The sequence below is a fragment of the Pleuronectes platessa genome, chromosome 6 (genome assembly GCF_947347685.1).
Source record: "Pleuronectes platessa chromosome 6, fPlePla1.1, whole genome shotgun sequence".
Classification (NCBI taxonomy): domain Eukaryota; kingdom Metazoa; phylum Chordata; class Actinopteri; order Pleuronectiformes; family Pleuronectidae; genus Pleuronectes; species Pleuronectes platessa.
The window spans coordinates 27,153,509-27,173,910 of record NC_070631.1 but is presented as its reverse complement, the minus strand read 5'-3'; the positions used below and the strand labels follow the sequence as shown (position 1 = coordinate 27,173,910).

At 44.2% G+C, this 20,402-nt stretch overlaps 1 protein-coding gene across 2 annotated transcripts; it reads left to right on the top strand.

Moving 5' to 3' along the window:
- Nucleotides 1–550: 550 nt before the first annotated feature.
- On the top strand, nt 551–17,529 carry LOC128443097 (targeting protein for Xklp2-B). 2 transcript variants are annotated; one of them, XM_053425836.1, is made up of 16 exons: nt 551–655; nt 1,068–1,190; nt 1,502–1,621; nt 1,801–1,924; nt 2,288–2,365; nt 2,516–2,611; nt 2,946–3,055; nt 3,212–3,360; nt 3,573–3,883; nt 6,089–6,308; nt 6,438–6,533; nt 8,554–8,724; nt 8,809–8,955; nt 9,035–9,146; nt 9,636–9,802; nt 17,329–17,529. In XM_053425836.1, the coding sequence occupies exons 2-16, from the start codon at nt 1,082–1,084 to the stop codon at nt 17,437–17,439; spliced, it is 2,121 nt and encodes a 706-aa protein (XP_053281811.1). In that variant the 5' UTR covers nt 551–655; nt 1,068–1,081; the 3' UTR covers nt 17,440–17,529. The 2 variants fall into 2 exon arrangements, with proteins under 2 accessions (XP_053281811.1, XP_053281812.1); XM_053425837.1 differs by lacking the exon at nt 17,329–17,529 and adding an exon at nt 10,077–10,936.
- Nucleotides 17,530–20,402: the final 2,873 nt, after the last annotated feature.

Below are 20,402 nucleotides of genomic sequence, written 5' to 3'. Positions count from 1 at the left end.
CCCAAAGAGAGAAGAATAAGCTTTGTAAAGATATCCCCTTATCTCTTATTCAGTTAATCCAAAACAATTGAATGCAATCTAATGTAAATCTGGATTGCCCAATTTAGTGATTGATAAGTGTAACCTAAATGTTAAAACTTTAACAACACATTTATAAGGGCTGTCTTGAAACTCATCCTTTGTCATGATTTTAATCAAATATGTCAAATGGGCGATTTCTCCAAAGATCAAGGAGACCAACTTTACACACAATACACAAGGTTCCTACCATGTGGCAGAATTTCTTTAAAAAATGTGTTTAATTTTGGTTTATGTGTGTGTGTGTGTATGCGCGCGTGTGTGCGTGCGTGTGTGTTTGTTTGGTTTCTTATATTTGTCCAAATATCCCCTTTCATAAACCTGTTATCTAGTCTAAACTTTATGGTCTTTGTCATTGTTTATGTGTATTTCAATAAAAAGAGGAAAAAATGTCCTCATTTCTGTGTACAAGCCGCGGCAATCACGTGACCAGGTCACCGGAAGTTGGCTTTTATGAACCAATGAGCGACGAGTTGATGAACAGGACGTCAGTTATTGGTCAGTTTCAATTTAAAAGCTAACGTCACATCCCTCCGCGCAGTGCTCCAAGTCCGATCGTACAGAGAAAAGAGTGTCGGTAAGTTACAACTCTTCTTTCATATTCAGTGAAACATCAGAATCTGTGAATTCAAGCTGATCTCTGATCAAATGACTGAATCGATACTGAACGTGTGTGAGTCTTTGGTTCATTTAACGACCTGACTCTTCTGAAGCAGCTCATGTTTAAGCTTAGCTAGCGTTAGCCATTTGCTTCCTCCATAACATGAACCTAACGGAGACTAGAGCGCATACGAAGAAACTGTCTCCGGAGACATTCACTGACTGAATGTTACGAACCTTTTCATTCTTAAAGATAAACCAGGTTCTCTGTTATCTGTTCCGCTTCGGTCCTGTTCTTAACTCAGCACAGATAGTTATCGTGTGTAAACTAGTGGTTAAACACATGTTGAGGCAGTTTAACTCACTGTAATGTCGCATGTTTTCTAAAGGTTCGTGTTGAATAATGGCGGAAAGCGACTGTGGCTATGATGAACGATACGAGTTCGATGCTCCCTCCCACGTCGTCGACTTGAAGGAGCTGGAGAATAACGACAGTGATGATCAGTGGTTCGGTGAGTCTCAGTGTGACTTCAGTTTAACATTGACCTGCTCAGACGGTAGTAAACACTTGTTGGACCTTCGTTGACCAGCTGAACGCTGAAGCTGTGTCCAGTCCTGATGAGCAACCCTGGTTCTACATGTTGCTAAAATACAATGAGGACAATCAAACACTCAACTTAATCTTAGTGCAGACAGTTTCTCTCTTGTTACTACTCACCCAGGCTCTGAAACTGAGGGTGCAAACAGTCTGTATGAAAGAATAACCAATATGTAAGTGTTTTAACCTACATGTTCACATCTACTTTCTCTGTCTCTCATGCAGAACAACAGGTCGGGGGCCTAACTACACCTTTAAGACCTGACTGGTCCATTATGAGAGGCAATACACCCAACCTGCCCAAAGCCATCGTGATTTCTCAAATCAAGACGGATGTAGACAGTGGTTAGTTAACTTTGCATTATAACCAAGTACAAATTATGCACTCCTTATTTTCTGTTAAGCTACTTAAAGGTGGTTTTAAAAGATTGCTTGGTCCTAGTGTGAGTTCCTCTGGTCTTCTGTAATTCAGTAACCTCATGACTTGGTCAATGTGAATCCATGTGGACTGATTAATGTTCCAGGTCCTGGCACATCCACATCTCCACCCCCAAACGTTGTCACATCCTGGGGAGCTGGAACTGCGACTCATGCTAATGGCCGACCAAAGAGGAGGACGGCGAATCAACCCCCTGCCCAGCCAAGCAGGTGCAGTTCTAGGGATGGCTACACATGCAGTACAGTGTGATCGACGTGTGCTGCCACAAGCTTCACAGTACAACAAATGAAACTGGTGCTGGAGTCTGCAGCTTTATTCGTGCACGCTCTTGAGCAAACCGATAAAACATTTGTATTAGCATCCAATGGCAAGACTGAATTAAACATGAGACAAAGTGCACAGAGGCCAAAGGTTAATGTTCTGCTTGTTTCTACTTTGTTTAAAGTTGACACTCAGTCAGGGGAAACGGTAAATTTACAATCGGGTGGTTGGGGACTTCAGATTAAGTTGTTAGCAACGCTGAACTTTTGATGTAATTCAATTTATCTTTTATTCCCCCCCCCTCATTTTAGGATTTCAAAACGTAAAGTGACAACAACCGGTTCAGCTCCTACACAGTCGGCTGCACCACCATCAAAGAAATCCAAACCGTAAGTTTCATGATTGTCCTTTCATCCCAAGACATTTATAGATTCAGTACTAGTAGTTCAAATGATTGTGATGCCTTGTCTGCTCCCCACTTTGTATCCCCTTTTTGGTTGTGTTTCATTCATGTTTTCTACTGCGGCTGTTTGTTTTAGGAGTCCTGTTGCCAGACCAGCTCGAAAATCCAGTAGTGTCCTCCACAGAAATGGACAAAGGAATTCCAGAATTGCACCTAAGACTGGGAAGACAGAGTAAGAAGAATTATATTCAGACTGTGTGATTTTAAAAAAATCCTGAAGGGACTGATGCACCTGCTATAGGTCTCAGTTACTTCAGGGCCCTTTGAACATGTTGATTTGGTCTCAAGTCAATTTATGTTTGAACTAGATTCTCGGGATACCAGGGATCGGCTGGTTGCCTTTTTATGTACATGCAGAATCTGTCGGGATGGTTTTGTCTACTCCAAAACAGAAGTCTGTAAAAAACTAGGAGATAGTGTCCTCAATCTTAAGTATCTTAATAGTATTGAATGTATAGAAGTGGAGATTTTACTTTAAATGAGACTGAGAGGTTTTTTTTAAACAGGCTGTGCAGCTCTGAAGAACAGGAGCTGGAGCGCATCGAGATCCTCCAGAAGAAAGTAGCTCTGCACCTCAGACAGAACGAGGCCAGCTACAAAGCTGCTCTGGCTGGCAGTGAGTGGATATTAGTGACTGACTTTATATGGCTGCAGTTAATTCAGTTCAATGTGCTGATTAACTAGCTGTTAGTTTGTACCATTTGAAAATGACTGTTAAATGGAATCAAGATTCACTTTGCTTCTTGACTGAAACTTGTCTCTGTTATTTCAGATCCACCCCCAAAGAAGGTGGCCCTGTCCACGACTGTGCCTAAAGAATTCAATTTCACCACAGACAACCGCATTAAGGCGACTACTTCATCCAGTACAGCAGATAAAGAAGTGGACTTCATCAGTCAGCTTCGCAAACCTTCCTCTCCAGTAAGTTCTTATAATCCAACTGATCAAGATTCTGAATATACTCAGATTTCGTTGCCTTAATTGTCTTCAGCTCATCCTGTCTCTATAGACCTAGAGTTCAGTTCTAATGTCTTTATTGAGCAGTAATATGATCGTTTAAAAGTAAACAAATGGATATAATAAAAGCTCTTCAAACCACTTTAAACTTTATTTGAAACATTTTTTTTTTTAAGGTAAAGGCCATGAAAGGTGCCACTATACCCCAACCCTTCAACCTGTCGACAGGCAACAAGAGAAAGGTGGAGGGGTCAGGTGCCTATGTTCCCATGGCTCAGCAGATTGAGCAGTACCAAAAACGAACCCCTGACCGCTACCATCTGCGTAGTCGCCAGAGTCAAGAGAGGGGGCCACATCCAGTGAAGGGCGACCAGCTGAAGCTCACCCAACCTCATACCCCACACCTGATGACCCGCCAGAGGAGCCGGCCCACTACTGTGAAGAGCAGTGCTGAGTTGGAGGCTGAAGAGGTGGACCAACTTCACAAGTAAGAGCCTGTTCTTCATCACACCATAACGTCTTTGTCACTTTCTTAAACTGGTGGTTATACCTGCTCTCTGGACCCTTCAACCAAATGTGCACTAAATGCGAGAAGTCACACTAGAGCTGCTTCCGACATGAATTCAACTCCAGAGAGTCTCCACAAGTTCTCCTGAATATGGCCGTGTTTGAACGCAAAGGTCAATCTTTCTCAACCTGGCCCCCAGATTTTAAGTCTGAGGAAAATCAGGTGAATTTAATGTGAGAACCCCTGCTGGATTCACAGCGAGTGAGTGGGGGGGGTGGTAGGTAGGTAATGTTGACTCTAACAACGAAAACAAATATGGCTCAGTGAAAAAGGGGTGTCATGAACATAGAAGACACCAATGAAAAGGTCTAGAGAGTTTGCGCCTAAATAATGTGCAGGATTTCTTGCTGTTATGAACCTCCAGCTGTGTTTTGCATATGTGAAAAAAAAACCTGCGGCTAAAGTCCGGACCCATCTCTCCCGACTAAATCCGCAGGTGATGTCTGAAAATGGCATAGGAAACGTGGCAACCTGTGAAAGCATGTAAAAAGATGCGGGAACTGTATGGAAAGATGTATTGTTTTAGATGGATCAAAGAGCCATGGCTCAGTCATTTATTACTCCCTCCACTTTCTCCTCCAGAGGGTCTTGGTCAAGTTCATATTATGAGCAAACAGTGTTAAAACTGTAAATGTTGCCTGCTGTGAATGAATCGTTGTCATCTTATTTGCCCATATCAATTTATTGCAATTCAACAATGGTTTCATTTCATGTTGGGGATAGAATACTGTTAAGATGAATATGGAATTTTAAACGAGCTTTATAACAATATGAGAACCATTTCTGTTTGAAGAGAGCTATGACTTACTAGAACTTAAGAGTCCCCATTAAAAATTAAGGGTTGTTGGCCCATATTTTCTTTTCAATAAGGAAAAGCATGAAGTTCCATTTTTCTCATGTGACTAAATCAACGTGAACAACATTCATTAATATCTGTGATGGTGCAAAAGAAAAGTGACACAGAATGACTCATTAACATAAAATACATTTTGAGCTGCTGACATAAATCCTACAACTTGTTCCAGAAAGAGAAAACTCCATCAGAACAGCAGTGAGGACAAAATGTGAAAACTAAAGTACATGAAGTGCTTAGCACCTTAACTGGTGTCTCTGGCTCTACTGGAGGTTCTTGCACTGGCTGAGCAGGCTTAACACGCTCGCAGCCTGATACTTATCATCTCAGTACATGGCTAAAAATTGATGTCGTGCTGCCTTACATGTGAGGTTGGACTCGAGGTGCAACTCTACTGGCAACTTCCCGCATTTACTACTCTTGTCACTTAAAGCACTGACTGTTCACTTGACACTGCTGCTCAGACGCTAACTATGCACGCTGAACCCTAGCTTGTATTAAAACATAGGCGCTGTTTTGTCCATGCATGATGACGACATCAAGGTTAGGCAGATAAATACAAAGCTCCTGGCAGGTAGCCACATCCTTGCAGAGATATTATGGGGTTGGGGGGGGGGGGGTTACAGAGTGATGAGCCAAACAAAAATGAATCTTTCTCCTTAACATACAAGTGTGGCTGCAATCTAATGTTAAATGGGAAATATTATGAAAATTCCACTTTTGTAGTGCTTCTACACGTTAATTTGGGTATCTGGCATGTCTATCGTCCCAAAAACTCTAGAAAAAAAACGCGATTTGTTATGGTTCCTCTATGTCAGAAACGATACGCTAGATGGTGTCGAATTCCATTACGACCGAAAAATACATCATGTTCCAACCATGCCCATGTAGGGAGTCTCGCTACATGGCCTTGGACCACCCCCCCACCATCACCACTCAAAACAGGTCAATCTGAAGAGGGCTGTTTTAGACGAGGTGAAAAGGGTGCTGTTTTTATTGATCCTTGTGGTATTTTGACCAAAATATGTTAGACATTTCATTAAGACCCTAAGGAACCATATCAACTGTGGTAAAATTGGCATACGATGGGTCCTTTTTAACTATTAAAGTTCAAGCTACAAATACTGAGCTGACACCCTGTCTTAAAGTGTCTGACGGGCTCAGGCTTTATTTAATGTCTAACGCTGATGGTGTTTCAAATTTATCAATTGGAAAATGCATCATTGAGTTTCATGGGCCATTAATTAATTAATCTTATGTTCTAATCCCAGGTTTAAATTCAAGGCTCTGGAGCTAAACAGGAAACTGCTGGAAGGTGCAGAGCATTTGAAGAAGCCAGCTGTGAAGGAACCCACAGTACCGGAAGGCTTCGAGCTGCAGATTGAAAAAAGGCTCCAGGAGAGACAGATTTCTAAGAATCCTGAGGAAGAAGAGAGGCCACATACCTTTAAATCCCAGCCTCTGCCCAAGAGGATCTTGGAAGGAGTCGTGGTGAGTTTGAAACCTGCTGCTGACACTTCAATTTCAGCTACAGGCTTCACATTAAACTTGTACTGACAACATGGAGCTTTTAAGGTTCGTCCCATAAATAAACGCAAGTCGATTTCCTCCTGTCAACAGGGAGTGCCAGAAAGGAAAGTTCTGCATCCAACTGTTCCAGAGTCTCCAGCTTTTGCTCTGAAGAAGAGGGTTCGTGTTGATCGCAAGGTCGAGGAAGTAAGGACACATTTGTTTGTCTTGTATGGAAAGCAACTTCAATATTTATTGACTTTACTGGATATTCATCAAGAATATTCACATGTCCACAATAACCAGGACAAATATCGTTCATATGTGTTGGGCATGACATCTTTCAGCATGCATGTGTCAACTATTCCAGGCCTTTCCACAAAGATATAGATGTAATTGGGAGAAGTGATCTGAGGGGTGATAATTCTAGTTCAGATGTCTATAAAATGTAGTTTAGCTCAAGTAACCAGACACAACTGCCAATCTGGTTATCAGCTTTTGAGAAATCCCGGTCACAGAAAGAAATGGACTGAAGCTCAATCAATCAAATTTTATTTGTATAGCCCATATTCACAAATCACAATTCGTCTCATAGGGCTTTAACATGGTGTGACATCCTCTGTCCTTAACCCTCAACAAGAGTAAGGAAAAACTACTAAAAACCCTTTTAACAGGGTAAAAATACGTAGAAACCTCAGAGCCACATGTGAGGGATCCCTCTCCCAGGACGGACAGAAGTGCAATAGATGTCAAGTGTAGGAAAACATCATCAAGATAAAGGTTTTAGCAGCATTGATGAGGGTAAACATTTTTGAAGGATAACTTCAATACTATATGTCAAGCAGTCCTGCTGCAATCATAGTCTATGGTCAGCAGCCAGCAAGATAATGATCCGCCATCCTGATCAGATCCACTATAGTCCAGTCATTGTCCACTGCCGCTTATTAGGATCCATCATCAGCCGCCGACCTCGGTCGTGGTCCACCACCATTATATGATGCCAACGCGACACAGGATCCGCCATTACCACTAAGATCGCGGGTGTGCGTGTGTAACAGCTGTTTTTGTGGAGCTTTGTTAGAAAATAGCACCCGAACGTGTTCCAGGAGCCCCCCCCCCCCCCCGGTCTCCGGCTGCATTGTACCCGTGCTTGGGTGCTCGCTCAGCGGACAGCCTCTCCTGCGATGCCCGGGTGGCGAGGAGCAGGAGGGGGGGGGAAGAGAGCTGCGCCTTATAACTTTTGTGGCCCGTACAGATTTGCTCCACGCACCCCGAGCTATACGAACCAGTGCCGGTCACCAGCAGCTTCTGTCGCTCGCTTTAAAATAAACTCATACTCGGGGTTTTAAGTGCATTTCACCACAAAAGGTGTGTGTCACTCAAAACAGGTCAATCTGAGGAGGGCTGTTTTAGACAGGGTAAAAAGGGTGCCGTTTTAAATGATCCTTGTGGTATTTTGACCAATTTCTTTTACAGACATTTCATTTAGGAACCATTTCAACTTGCGGTAAAATGGGCTTTAAGTAAGATAAATGGAGTGGGAGGGAGGGAGAGAACTGCTCAATGCATGATGGTCCAATATTTCTTTGTAGGTATTAAATTTGAAGATTAAGTGTTTCAACACCCGTTGGGAAAGAATCATAGCAAATCATTTTTATTAAGCGTCACTTTATTGTGACTTGATGTGACGCATCAGATAAAGAGGTCATATATTGCATTCACTCTTGCAATCAATACGAATAGAGATTAAATCTACACCTGATTTGGATTAACCAATCATTCATCATGACCCCTTGGGTCGCTGACACAATAAGGACCACTTACCCTTAACCATGGCATCAAACTGTAATCTACAGGTCTGCAGATACTATGCTGCATGTAGTAATTCCCAGCACTTGGCAATTACATTGTAGATGTTTGAATCTGTTTAGGTTCAGAAATGTGAAAGTACATATTTAATAAATGGTCTCTCCAACTGGAGAATTCTCCATCTGCTTTTTTCTTTTACTGACTTGAATTTAAAAGTGGTTGAACAAAGCGCCATCACATTCTGCTCTGTCATTTAAAACATATTTTCAGTGTTTTCTGTTCTTTATAGATGAAAATTAAAATCGAAAACTGATCAGAGTAATTGATATTAATCAATGTATGCAGCACCAACTGTAACAAACTCCTCCCCCTGCTCAGACTCCTGTAAATTACCCAAACCTGCTTTGGTATCTTGTAGGTAAAACAGCCGTCACCAATCAAGGCCCTCCCAGTGCCTTACTTTGGCCTCCCCTTCCAGCCGCGGCTCCCAGAGCACCACCATGTGGAGGTCTGTCCTTTCTCCTTTGACGAGAGGGAGCGAGAGAGGAGGGCAATGAAAGAAAAGAGGCTGGAGAAGAAGAATGAAGAGGTGAGTCTCACTTCCTCAGCCACTGTGTCTTTATACTGGATGTTTTATAGGAAGTTTTCAATTACTTTCCTCTGAACCTTTCAGGTCCCCCAGTTCAAGGCCCAGCCGCTGCCAGATTTTGAGTCTGTGATTCTCCCTGAAAAGAAGAAGCTGGAGGCCACAAAGCCGGAACCCTTCAGACTTCTCCTCGATGAACGTGGTTCTGTGAAGAACAGTCGCTGGGAGCTGATGGTATGATGGATCTGCCTCTGAACGCACACAAGCACCTTTTATTCTTCACACATTTACACATGATTTCTGTGCCTCGTAGGTGAAAGGAGAGCAGAAGCAACAGGAGGAAGCAGCAACATTCAAAGCCAGGCCCAACACTGTCATTCATAAAGAACCTTTCCAGCCCAAAAAGCCAGAGCGAGCTACAGCAGGTAGGACTGACATTTAATTTTCTCCTCTTCATGAGAGCCTGATGAAGCTACATGTAGAGTTTCCACTGGACTCTGTTCCCATCAGGTAGAGTGATGGTCTCACAGGAGCTGAGTCAGTTCTTTACTGAAGACACAGCCTCTTCAGTCCTAACTCTTCATCAGTGTCTTCATCACAATCAGTATTTTTTTACTCCAACTGATCAGTGTGAGTTTTATTTTCTGATCAGTGGAAACATTAAAAGTTATATACTATAATCCAAATGAATTTGACGTTTTCAACAGTTTTTCTATGAAAATATTGTTGATCGCAGATTCATGCTCAAGGCCTGATTTATAATTTGATCACATGATCAGGTATTGAACATTGTATGTGACGGTGAAGCAGCAGCAGCCTCCTGCTCCGAGCCTCCTACACTATTGTGAGCTCACTGTGCTCCTGTCGTCTTGACTATCGGTCACTTCTCTCTTAAGTCCCCCTCTCTTCCACAGCTGTGGTGAATTTTGAGCTGTCGACAGAGCGACGTGCCAGGGAGCGCCAGGAGTACGAGCGACTGGTCAGCGAGAAGGAGGCTCTCAGGGAGCTCATGGAGGAGGAGCAGAGACAAGAGGAGGAGCAGCGACAAAAAGAGGAGATCACCAGGCTGCGGCAAGAACAGGTCACTTTCAAACACAACAGCGTTCATTGAGAGAAGATGAGAGAAAATACAATTTGAGCTATATTTCATTCTATAATCTACATAATGTGACACCGTTCTTCTTTGTTGATAAATCACTGCTGAATAAAAGTTTTATTGATGAGCCTTGGTATTGAAACCAATTAGCAGTTTGAATGTTGTATATAAAACATGGATTTCTATAAACTGAGTGTGTTACGACTGTGACTGGCTCAGATGCTGTTTGTGTGACACTCTCTCTGTATCTCCTCTGCAGGTTTGCAAGGCTCAGCCCATCAGACACTACAAACCTGTAGAAGTGAAGAAGAGTGACGTTCCTCTCACGGTCCCTCACACTCCAAAGTTTTCTGATCGGTTCCGCCTGTGATCAAACCTTATTTCTGTTGGAAATGTTTGAAAAACCGTTGAAACGTATTTTGTTTTTTTATCTTCTTCCTGTTGAGCTTTAGATTTTAACCACACGCTGTATATAATGTTCTTGCTACATTAAGTCTTTATAAAAGTCAATAAAATTTGTAACGTTTAGTGAACATGTGTATTGCCTGCATAATACCTGTCATCTTCAGCTTTCAACCAGCGGCGGTTCCTCTCCAATTTCTTGGGGTCAAATTTGTTTTGATGACAGATGAATTATTTAATATTTTTTAATCAATCGGAATCCAATGTTATTTGTATAGCCCATAGTCACAAATATATATAGTAAGGAAAATTACCCCAAAACACCTATTGGGGCGGGGGGGGGGGGCGAGACGACGTAAAATCTCATAGGGTCATATGTGAGGATCCCTCTCCCAGGACTGACAGAAGTGCAGCAGTTTTCACATGCTCTACAATGACTGAAATAGACACAATTTAATCCCTATTTGAAGTTCCTGTGTGTAAGGTTTAGGTGAAAGGGATCTATTGGCTGAAATTTAATATAAAATAATCTTAGTGATGTTTTCATTTGTGTGTTTTGCCTGTATTGTACAAATGTTTTTTTTTTTTTTTACCCTATAATGGGACCCTTATATTTCAATACTTACATCCTGAGCGGGTCCTCTATATGGAGGCACCATGTTTTTTTGCAGTTGTCCAAACTGGACAAATTAAACATCTTTTGAGTTTTTCGGACAACTGAAGGCTAACACAGGTTCCCTTTCATGTTTGGAAGGGGCGTGTGAGGGGTATTCAGCTGCAACATGCAACTTCACCACTAGATGTCACTAAATACTAAACACTGATCCTTTAAATCTCTTAAATGCAAAGTGATATATTAACCACTCTTTAAAATTCAAGAATGTTCACTAGTTCCTTGGGGAACTTGGCAAGTGCCTCACACATTCCTGTTGTATTGCATTTCACATACAGTGCCTTGCATAAGTATTCACCCCCCTTGGACTTTTTCCCATTATGTACTGTTACTAACTGGAATTCAAATAGACTTAAATAAACTTTTTCCCGTTTGATCAACAAAACATGCATAGTACTTTGGAGGTGCAAAATAAATGTTATTGTGACACAAACAATAATGAGAACAAAAAAGTTGACATCTGTTGGGTGCATAAGTATTCACCCCCCTGTGTCAATACTTGGTAGAACCCCCTTTCGCTGCAATTACAGCTGCAAGTCTTTTGGGGTATGTCTCTACCAGCTTTGCACATCTAGAGATGGAAAGGTTTGTCCATTCTTCTTGGCAAAAAAGATGAAGCTCAGTCAGATTGGATGGAGACCATCTGTGAACCGCAATCTTCAAGTCTGGCCATAGATTCTCTATTGGATTGAGGTCTGGGCTTTGACTGGGCCATTTTAAGACATTAACATTCTTTAATCCAAACCATTCCTTTGTAGCTCTGGCTGTATGTTTAGGGTCATTGTCCTGCTGGAAGATGAACCTCCGCCCCAGTCTCAAGTCTTTTGCAGACTGCATCAGATATTCTTCAAGGATTTCCCTCTATTTGGCTCCATCCATCTTTCCCTCTATTCTGACCAGTTTCCCTGTACCTGCTGAAGAGAAGCATCCCCACAGCATGATGCTACCACCACCATGTTTCACTGTTGGGATGGTGTGCTCAGGGTGATGGGCAGTGTTGGGTTTTCGCCACACATAGCGTTTTGCATTGAGGCCAAAAAGTTCAATTTTGGTCTCATCTGACCAGAGCACCTTCTTCCACATGTTTGCTGTGTCTCCCACATGGCTTCTGGCAAACTCCAAACGGGATTTTTTATGGATCCCTTTCAACAATGGCTTTCTTCTTGCCACTCTTCCATAAAGGCCAGATTTGTGGAGTAGACGACTAATAGTTGTCCTGTGGACAGATTCTCCCACCTCAGCTGTGGATCTCTGCAACTCCTCCAGAGTAACCATGGGCCTCCTGGTTGCTTCTCTGATTAATTTTCTCCTTGTCCGACTCTTCAGTTTGGGTGGACGGCCTCCTCTTGGTAGGTTTGCGGTTGTGCCATATTCTTTCCATTTTCTTATGATGGATTTTAAGGTGCTCAGAGAGATGTTCAAAGCTCTGGATATTTTTTTATAACCTAACCCTGCTTCATATTTCTCCACAACTTTATCCCTGACCTGTTTGGTGAGCTCCTTGGTCTTCATGATGCTGTTTGTTCAGTATTGATCTCCAACAAACTCTGAGTCCGTCACAGAACAGGTGTATTTATACTGAGATTAAATTGCAGACAGGTGGACCCTATTCACTAATTATGTGACTTGCAAATGTGACTTGTGAATGCAATTGGTCGCACCACATCTTTGTTAGGGGTTTCACAGTAAAGGGGGTGAATACATATGCACTCAACACTTTTCAGATTTTTATTTGTAAATAATTGTGTAATATTTCCCCCCACTTCCAAATGATGCACTATTTTGTGTTGGTCCATTACATAAACTCACGATGAAATAAATTTTAATCTGTGGTTATACCATGACAAAATGTAGAAAAGTCCAAAGGGGGTGAATACTTATGCAAGGCACTGTAAGACAAGAGTCACAACCTGATGACATTTACACAGAAATCATGACTTATTATCACAGCGCCCCCTGGTGGAAACAGGAAATGTCTTGTGTTTGGAACTTCTTACACCTGGATGTATTCCTCCTCATCCACTTTTCGCAACCATGTCAAACTGTCTAATGGCTCAAGACATTGATAATGTAGGCATAAGATTACTGGGACTTTCTTTCAAACGCCATATTAGTGCCGTGGCATCAAAGTTCAGCAACTCGCCGTGACACACGAAATCTCTGTAACTACCATGTTCATGAGTCTATCTCCCTAAAACTACATTTATGTGACAACAGCCCCCCGCTGCAGACATTCAGATAGTTTTCAGAAATGGGTGTGGCAAAATAAATGACTAGCGCCCCCGAAAAGGCAGCCCCAGCACTACGATTGGCCGACATCTACAAAAATCGATAGGGACATGTCTCTTTTCATGACAAAGAAATACATCTATTGGATATATATGCTGGACCAAACCGGAAGCCCACCATTTTTGGATTTGATGGCCATTTTGGCCATTTTCTACAAGTTTACTCTTAACTTGTCCTTGGGCTTTCATCAGATCAACTTCAACCTCTGTGAATGTCATCTCAACAAGATGGAGAAATAAACTGACTGGGTATATTTGATTTAGCCACACGGTGTGACCGTGGCGTAGCATTTTGATGACGCGCCATCAAAACACCTCTCCTGGAACCGTCACCTTATCGTGGTGGAGAGGTTTGCGTGTCCCTGTGAACCTGAGGGCTGTGTTGTCTGGAGCCTTGTGCTCCTGGTAGGGTCTCTCATGGCAGAGTGGTCTCAGGTGAGGGGCCAGACTAAGAATGGTTCAAAAAAGGTTCAAAAAAGCCTCAATGAATATCGACGGAAGAGGAGATGTGACCCGGCCCGGAGGAAGCCCGGGGCCCCCGTCTGGAGCTAGGCCCAGACGGAGGGCTCGATGGCGAGCGCCTGGTGGCCGGGTTTGCCACGGAGCCCGGTCGGGCACAGCCCGAAGAAACTACGTGGCACCCCCCCTCTCTTCATCTCATGGGCCCACCACCTGTGGGAAGACCCGTTGGGGTCGGGTGCGCAGCCACATGGGTGGCAGCGAAGGTCAGGGGTCTCGACGGACCAGACCCGGGCGGCAGAAGCTGGCTCTGGGGACGTGGAACGTCACCTCGCTGTGGGGAAAGGAGCCGGAGCTTGTGAGGGAGGTGGAGCGCTACCAGTTAGATCTGGTGGGGCTTACCTCCACGCACAGTCTCGGCTCTGGTACCGTACTCCTGGATAAGGGTTGGACTCTATTCTTCTCCGGAGTTGCCAGGGGCGTGAGGCGCCGGGCGGGTGTGGGGATACTCATAAATCCCCGGCTGAGCGCCGCGGTGTTGGAGTTTACCCCGGTAGACGAGAGGGTCGCCTCCCTGCGCCTAAGGGTTGTAGGGGGGAAAACTCTGACTGTTGTTTGTGCGTATGCACCAAACAGCAGCTCAGAGTACTCGGCTTTCTTGGAGACCCTGAATGGAGTCCTGCATGGGGCTCCAGTAGGGGACTCCGTAGTTCTGCTGGGTGACTTCAACGCCCACGTGGGCAACGATGGAGATACCTGGAGAGGCGTGGTGGGGAGGAACGGCCTCCCTGATCTGAACCCGAGCGGTCGTTTGTTATTGGACTTCTGTGCTAGTCATGGATTATCCATAACAAACACCATGTTCGAACATAAGGGTGCTCATAAGTGTACCTGGTACCAGAGTACCCTAGGCCGAAGATCAATGATCGATTTTGTGATCGTGTCATCTGATCTGAGGCCGCATGTTTTGGACACTCGGGTAAAGAGAGGGGCGGAACTGTCAACCGACCACCATCTGGTTGTGAGTTGGATCAGGGAATGGGGGAAATTTCCGGATAGACCTGGTAAGCCCAAACGAGTAGTGCGGGTGAACTGGGAACGTCTGGAGGAGGCCCCCGTCCTAGGTATCTTCAACTCACACCTCCGGCGGAGTTTTTCTGGCATTCCTGTGGAGGTTGGGGACATTGAGCCGGAGTGGGCAGTGTTCAAAGCCTCCATTGCTGAAGCTGCGGCGGCTAGCTGTGGCCTCAGGGTCTTAGGTTCCTCAAGGGGCGGTAACCCTCGGACACCGTGGTGGACACCGGTGGTCAGGGAAGCCGTCCGATTGAAGAAGGAGGCCTTCCGGGATATGATATCCTGGAGGACTCCTGACTCGGTTGCAGGGTACCGACAGGCCCGAAGGGCTGCAGCTGCTGCCGTGTCGGAGGCTAAGCAGCGGGTGTGGGAGAAGTTCGGAGAGGTCATGGAGAAGGACTTTCGGTCGGCACCAAAGTGTTTCTGGAAGACTATCCGGCACCTCAGGAGGGGGAAACGGGGAACCATCCAAGCTGTGTACAGTAAGGATGGGACTCTGTTGACCTCAACTGAGGAGGTCGTCGGACGTTGGAAGGAACACTTTGAGGAACTCCTGAATCCGAATAACACGCCCTCTATGTTGGAGGCAGAGCTCGAGGTTGATGGTGTTTCGTCGTCAATTTCCCTGGTGGAGGTCACTGAGGTAGTCAAACATCTCCGCAGTGGCAAAGCCCCAGGGATTGATGAGATCCAGCCAGAAATGCTAAAGGCTCTGGGTGTTGAGGGGCTGTCATGGTTGACACGCCTATTCAACATCGCGTGGGAGTCGGGTACAGTGCCAAAGGAGTGGCAAACCGGGGTGGTGGTTCCCCTGTTCAAAAAGGGGGACCAGAGAGTGTGTACCAATTATCGGGGTATCACACTCCTCAGCCTCCCTGGTAAAGTCTACTCCAAGGTGCTGGAAAGGAGGGTTCGGCCGATCGTCGAACCTCAGATTGAAGAGGAACAATGCGGTTTTCGCCCCGGACGTGGAACTACGGACCAGCTCTTCACTCTCGCAAGGATCCTGGAGGGGGCCTGGGAGTATGCCCATCCGGTCCACTTGTGTTTTGTGGATCTGGAGAAGGCGTATGACCGGGTCCCCCGGGAGAAACTGTGGGAGGTGCTGCGGGAGTATGGGGTAAGGGGGTCTCTCCTCAGGGCCATCCAATCTCTGTACTCCCAAAGCGAGAGCTGTGTTCGGGTCCTCGGCAGCCAGTCAGTTTCGTTCTCAGTGGGTGCTGGTCTCCGCCAGGGCTGCGCCTTGTCACCAATCCTGTTTGTGATATACATGGACAGGATATCGAGGCGTAGTCGTGGTGGGGAGGGGTTGCAGTTCGGTGGTCTGAGGATCTCGTCACTGCTTTTTGCGGATGATGTGGTCCTCATTGGATCATCGGCTTGTGACCTTCAGCACTCACTGGATCGGCTGGCGGCCGAGTGTGAAGCGGCTGGGATGAGGATCAGCACCGCTAAATCTGAGGCCATGACTCTTAGCAGGAAACCGATGGATTGCTTACTCCGGGTAGGAAATGAGTCCTTAGCCCAAGTGAAGGAGTTCAAGTACCTCGGGGTCTTGTTCGCGAGTGAGGGTACTATGGAGCGTGAGATTGGCCGGAGAATCGGAGCAGCGGGGGCGGTATTGCGTTCGCTTTACCGCACCGTTGTAACGAAAAGAGAGCTGAGCCGCAAGGCAAAGCTCTCGATCTACCGGTCGATCTTCGTTCCTATCCTCACCTATGGTCATGAGGGCTGGGTGATGACCGAAAGGACGAGATCGCGGGTACAAGCGGCCGAGATGAGTTTTCTCAGAAGGGTGGCTGGCGTCTCCCTTAGGGATAGGGTGAGAAGCTCAGTCATCCGTGAGGGACTCGGATTAGAGCCGCTGCTCCTTTACTTAGAAAGGAGTCAGCTGAGGTGGTTCGGGCATCTGGTAAGGATGCCCACTGGGCGCCTCCCTTGGGAGGTGTTTCAGGCACGTCCAGTGGGGAGGAGACCTCGGGGAAGACCCAGGACTAGGTGGAGAGATTATATCTCAACACTGGCCTGGGAACGCCTCGGGATCCCCCCGTCAGAGCTGGTCAATGTGGCCCGGGAAAGGGAAGTCTGGGGCCCCCTGCTTGAGCTGCTCCCCCCGCGACCCGACCCCGGATAAGCGGATGACGATGAGATGAGATGAGAGGCCATCAAAACAGGAGCTTCTGTATCTCAGGCATATTTGGTTCAATCAAGTCCAAACTGTAACATGACATGACACGACATGTAAGACAAGAGTTGCGACCTGATGACATCTACAAAGACATCATGACTTACAATTACAGTGCCACCTGCTGGCTACAGGAAGGGAAGCGTTTATCCTTGCCGAAGTATGCAAAACGCATGCAACGCGGAGACGAGCGCTTGGTCATCGATCACTCTTCACTAACCGCAACAGGCTTGAAATTGCCTGTGCTCTGGCCCGTAACTGCTACAACGTAGCCCTAGTTTGTTTATAGATTCAACATGTTTTAAAAATCAGTTGCATGGATGAGCCTCGGCATTAAAACGATTAGCAGTTTGAATGATGTGTTTTTACAAAATAACTTCTATGGGCTGTATCAAATGATCTGTGTGTGTGTGACACTCTTCCTCTGCAGGTTCACAAGGCTCAGCCCGTCAAACACTTCAAACCTCTTCTGGTTAAGAAGAGTGACGTTCCTCTCACGGTCCCACACAGTCCAAACTTCTCTGATCGCTTCCGCCTGTGATCCAGACAGTGTCTCTGTACTTGTACATTGATTGTATATTTGAAACAATCAAAGCTTTATGTATTTTCTGGAGCTTTATATTTCAATGAAGTGTTTACATTTCAACGCTGTGTTTTACACTTTACGTTTCTCTTAATAAAGTTGATGAATCAATCATGATTCTGGTCATTTAATTAGAATTTCTGATGGATTCAACATTACATGGTAACCTGTAATGTTTTTGCTCGTCCAATTTGTTTTTTTTCCAACTCAGGATCATTATCCAATCCATTTCGGAGATTCAGAAAGGAATATACATGCTTTTATTACATCACGCCCTGAGGTAATACATGGTTGCATTTTGTACAAAAATCACTTCAGACTTCATGGCCTGGTCCAAGCTGCATCTCAGATTTATTTGTAGTATTCTCTGTTTACCTTTGGATAGCTTGTGATCTTCAGACGAGGTTGTAATGTGACTTCCTGAATCTGGACTGAAAACTCAAGAGGCAAAGTGTTATACATCAGGGCCTCAAGGATCTGGACTGAATTGTCTGGGACATCTCAGACATTACTTTTCTCAGTAAGAGTCTTAATGAGTTACTTAGGGTGCCAGCTATTATTTGTCTTATCTATTTATGTACCTCAGTATTTTAACCAATTCATTCTGTTGTAAGTTCTCTATAAATAAAGTTATTATTTAAAGGTCAATGTGTACATTTCAGTGATATCTAGTGGTGAAGTTACATATTGCAGCTGAATACCCCTCACCCTTTCCAAACATGAAAGAGAACCTGTAAAACATGGCGATCTCTGCAGAGAGGACCTACTCTTGATAAAGTATTAAATATAAAGGTCCTTTTCTAGGGTAACGAAAACTGTTTGTACAATTTAGGTGAAAGACACTAATGAAAACATCACTAAGATTATTTTATATTACATTTTTGCCAATACATATCTTACACACTGAACTTTTTAAGGGAACAGGATGACATGCAGATTTCAGAGATGAGCAGAATGTGAAGCAGACCTCAGTGCTGTTATGACATCACTGAGTGAAAGTGACCTGTCTGCATGAAGCCACTCTTTTGAAGAGTTTTTAAAGTGAACCATCACATTTGAGTTGATCCTTATAACAATTATGCTATCACATCACCTGCTGCCTGTGTATCTACAGTTTGATGTGAAGCGGCTCTGAGCAGAGAAAGCTAGTCTGTTCTTTGTTTTCTCATCACATCTGTGAGAAGCTTCAGTCAGGGACAGAACCGTTTGATCACAGCTCAGAATCACTTCAGTTTGTTAAACCGTTTTATTCAAGTTGTGTTTAAAGCACAGCGAGTGTGTGAATGTTACTCAGACCAGAAACTCAGCTGACTGACCTCAGTGAAAGCAGAGGAATACAGAATCTGTCAAGCAGCAGTGAAAAAGCAAATACACAAAATAGTGGATTGGGTTTTATCAAATGAATTAAAATAAAAATAAATTAAGAGGCATACCAGTTTTTGGAGTATCACTTCAATAAAAAATCTAAAAAGAACACGAGTATAGAAAGGCACTTTATGTAACTTATAGAAGTAAATTCAACAACACAAGGTGTTTACAAAAGCATGTTTAAAAAGTCTGAGCTGAAAGGGCGCGAGTGGCCAAGGGGGTAGAGCGGGCATACTCCAACATGAAGGTTGCCGGTTCAATCCCCACTCTTCCACATCTGCATGCCGAAGTGTCCTTGGCAAGATACTGAACCCCTAAATTGCCCCTCATAAATGTTGAGTGTACTAAAAATGTAAGTCGCTTTGGACAAAAAGCGTCAGCTAAATGACATGTAATGTAATGTAACTGGTGATTTCCTGAGAAATGTGGAGCTAGAGGCGAAGCAGGCTCCATACCAAACTCCAGACCAGTCTTTAGATCGATTAAAAAAAGAAACTGTTTTATTTTAATGACCTACATGTTATTGTTCCAATGGGTGTCTCAGTACATTATAGATCTCTGAAACTCCACATCTGATAAAGGTTGATTAGAGCCATAAGTTGTGTATGATTCTATAAGTAAGAAAGAAATGCATCCACCACCCTGCAGTCAGAGCATGACACACGTTAATGTCTGACAGCGGAACAAGGTTCAAGTGCTGGTTGAGCTTGTTCCACCAATATTTTTTAATGTGCTATTGTATAGATATGATATACAGGTGTATCTCAATAAATTAGAATATCATGGAAAAGTTCCTTTTATTTTGATATTTCAAATCAAAAAGTGAAACTCTTATATAATATAGATTAATTACACACAGGGTGAAATGTTTCAAAAGTTTATTTTAATTTTGATGTTTATGACTTACAGTTAATGAAAACCCAAAATTCAGTATCCTAGAAAATTTGAATATTACATAAGACCAATAAAACAAAGGATTTTTAATACAGAAATGTCAGCCCACTGAAAAGTATGTTCATATATATATATATATATATATATATATATATATATATATATATATATGCACTCAATACCTGGTCGGGGCTCCTTTTGCATGAATTACTGCATCAATGCGGCGTGGCATGGAGGCGATCAGCCTGTTGCACTGCTGAGGTGTTATGGAAGCCCAGGTTGCTTTGATAGTGGCCTTCAGCTCATCTGCATTGTTGGGTCTGGTGTCGCTCATCTTCCTCTTGACAATACCCCATAGATTCTCTATGGGATTCAGGTCAGGTGAGTTTGCTCGCCAATCAAGCACTGTGATAGCCCAGGTAAGATGCTCCTGATGTTGTCTCTGGTTCAGGAGTGGCCTGACACGAGGAATACGACAGTTGTAGCCCATGTCCTGGATACGTCTGTGCGTGGTGGCTCTTGATGCACTGACTCCAGCCTCAGTCCACTCCTTGTGAATCTCCCCCAAATTCTTGAATGGCCGTTGCTTCACCATCCTCTCAAGGCTGCGGTTATTCCTGATGCTTGAGGCAGGCAAGATTAACTGGAGAGACTCCTAT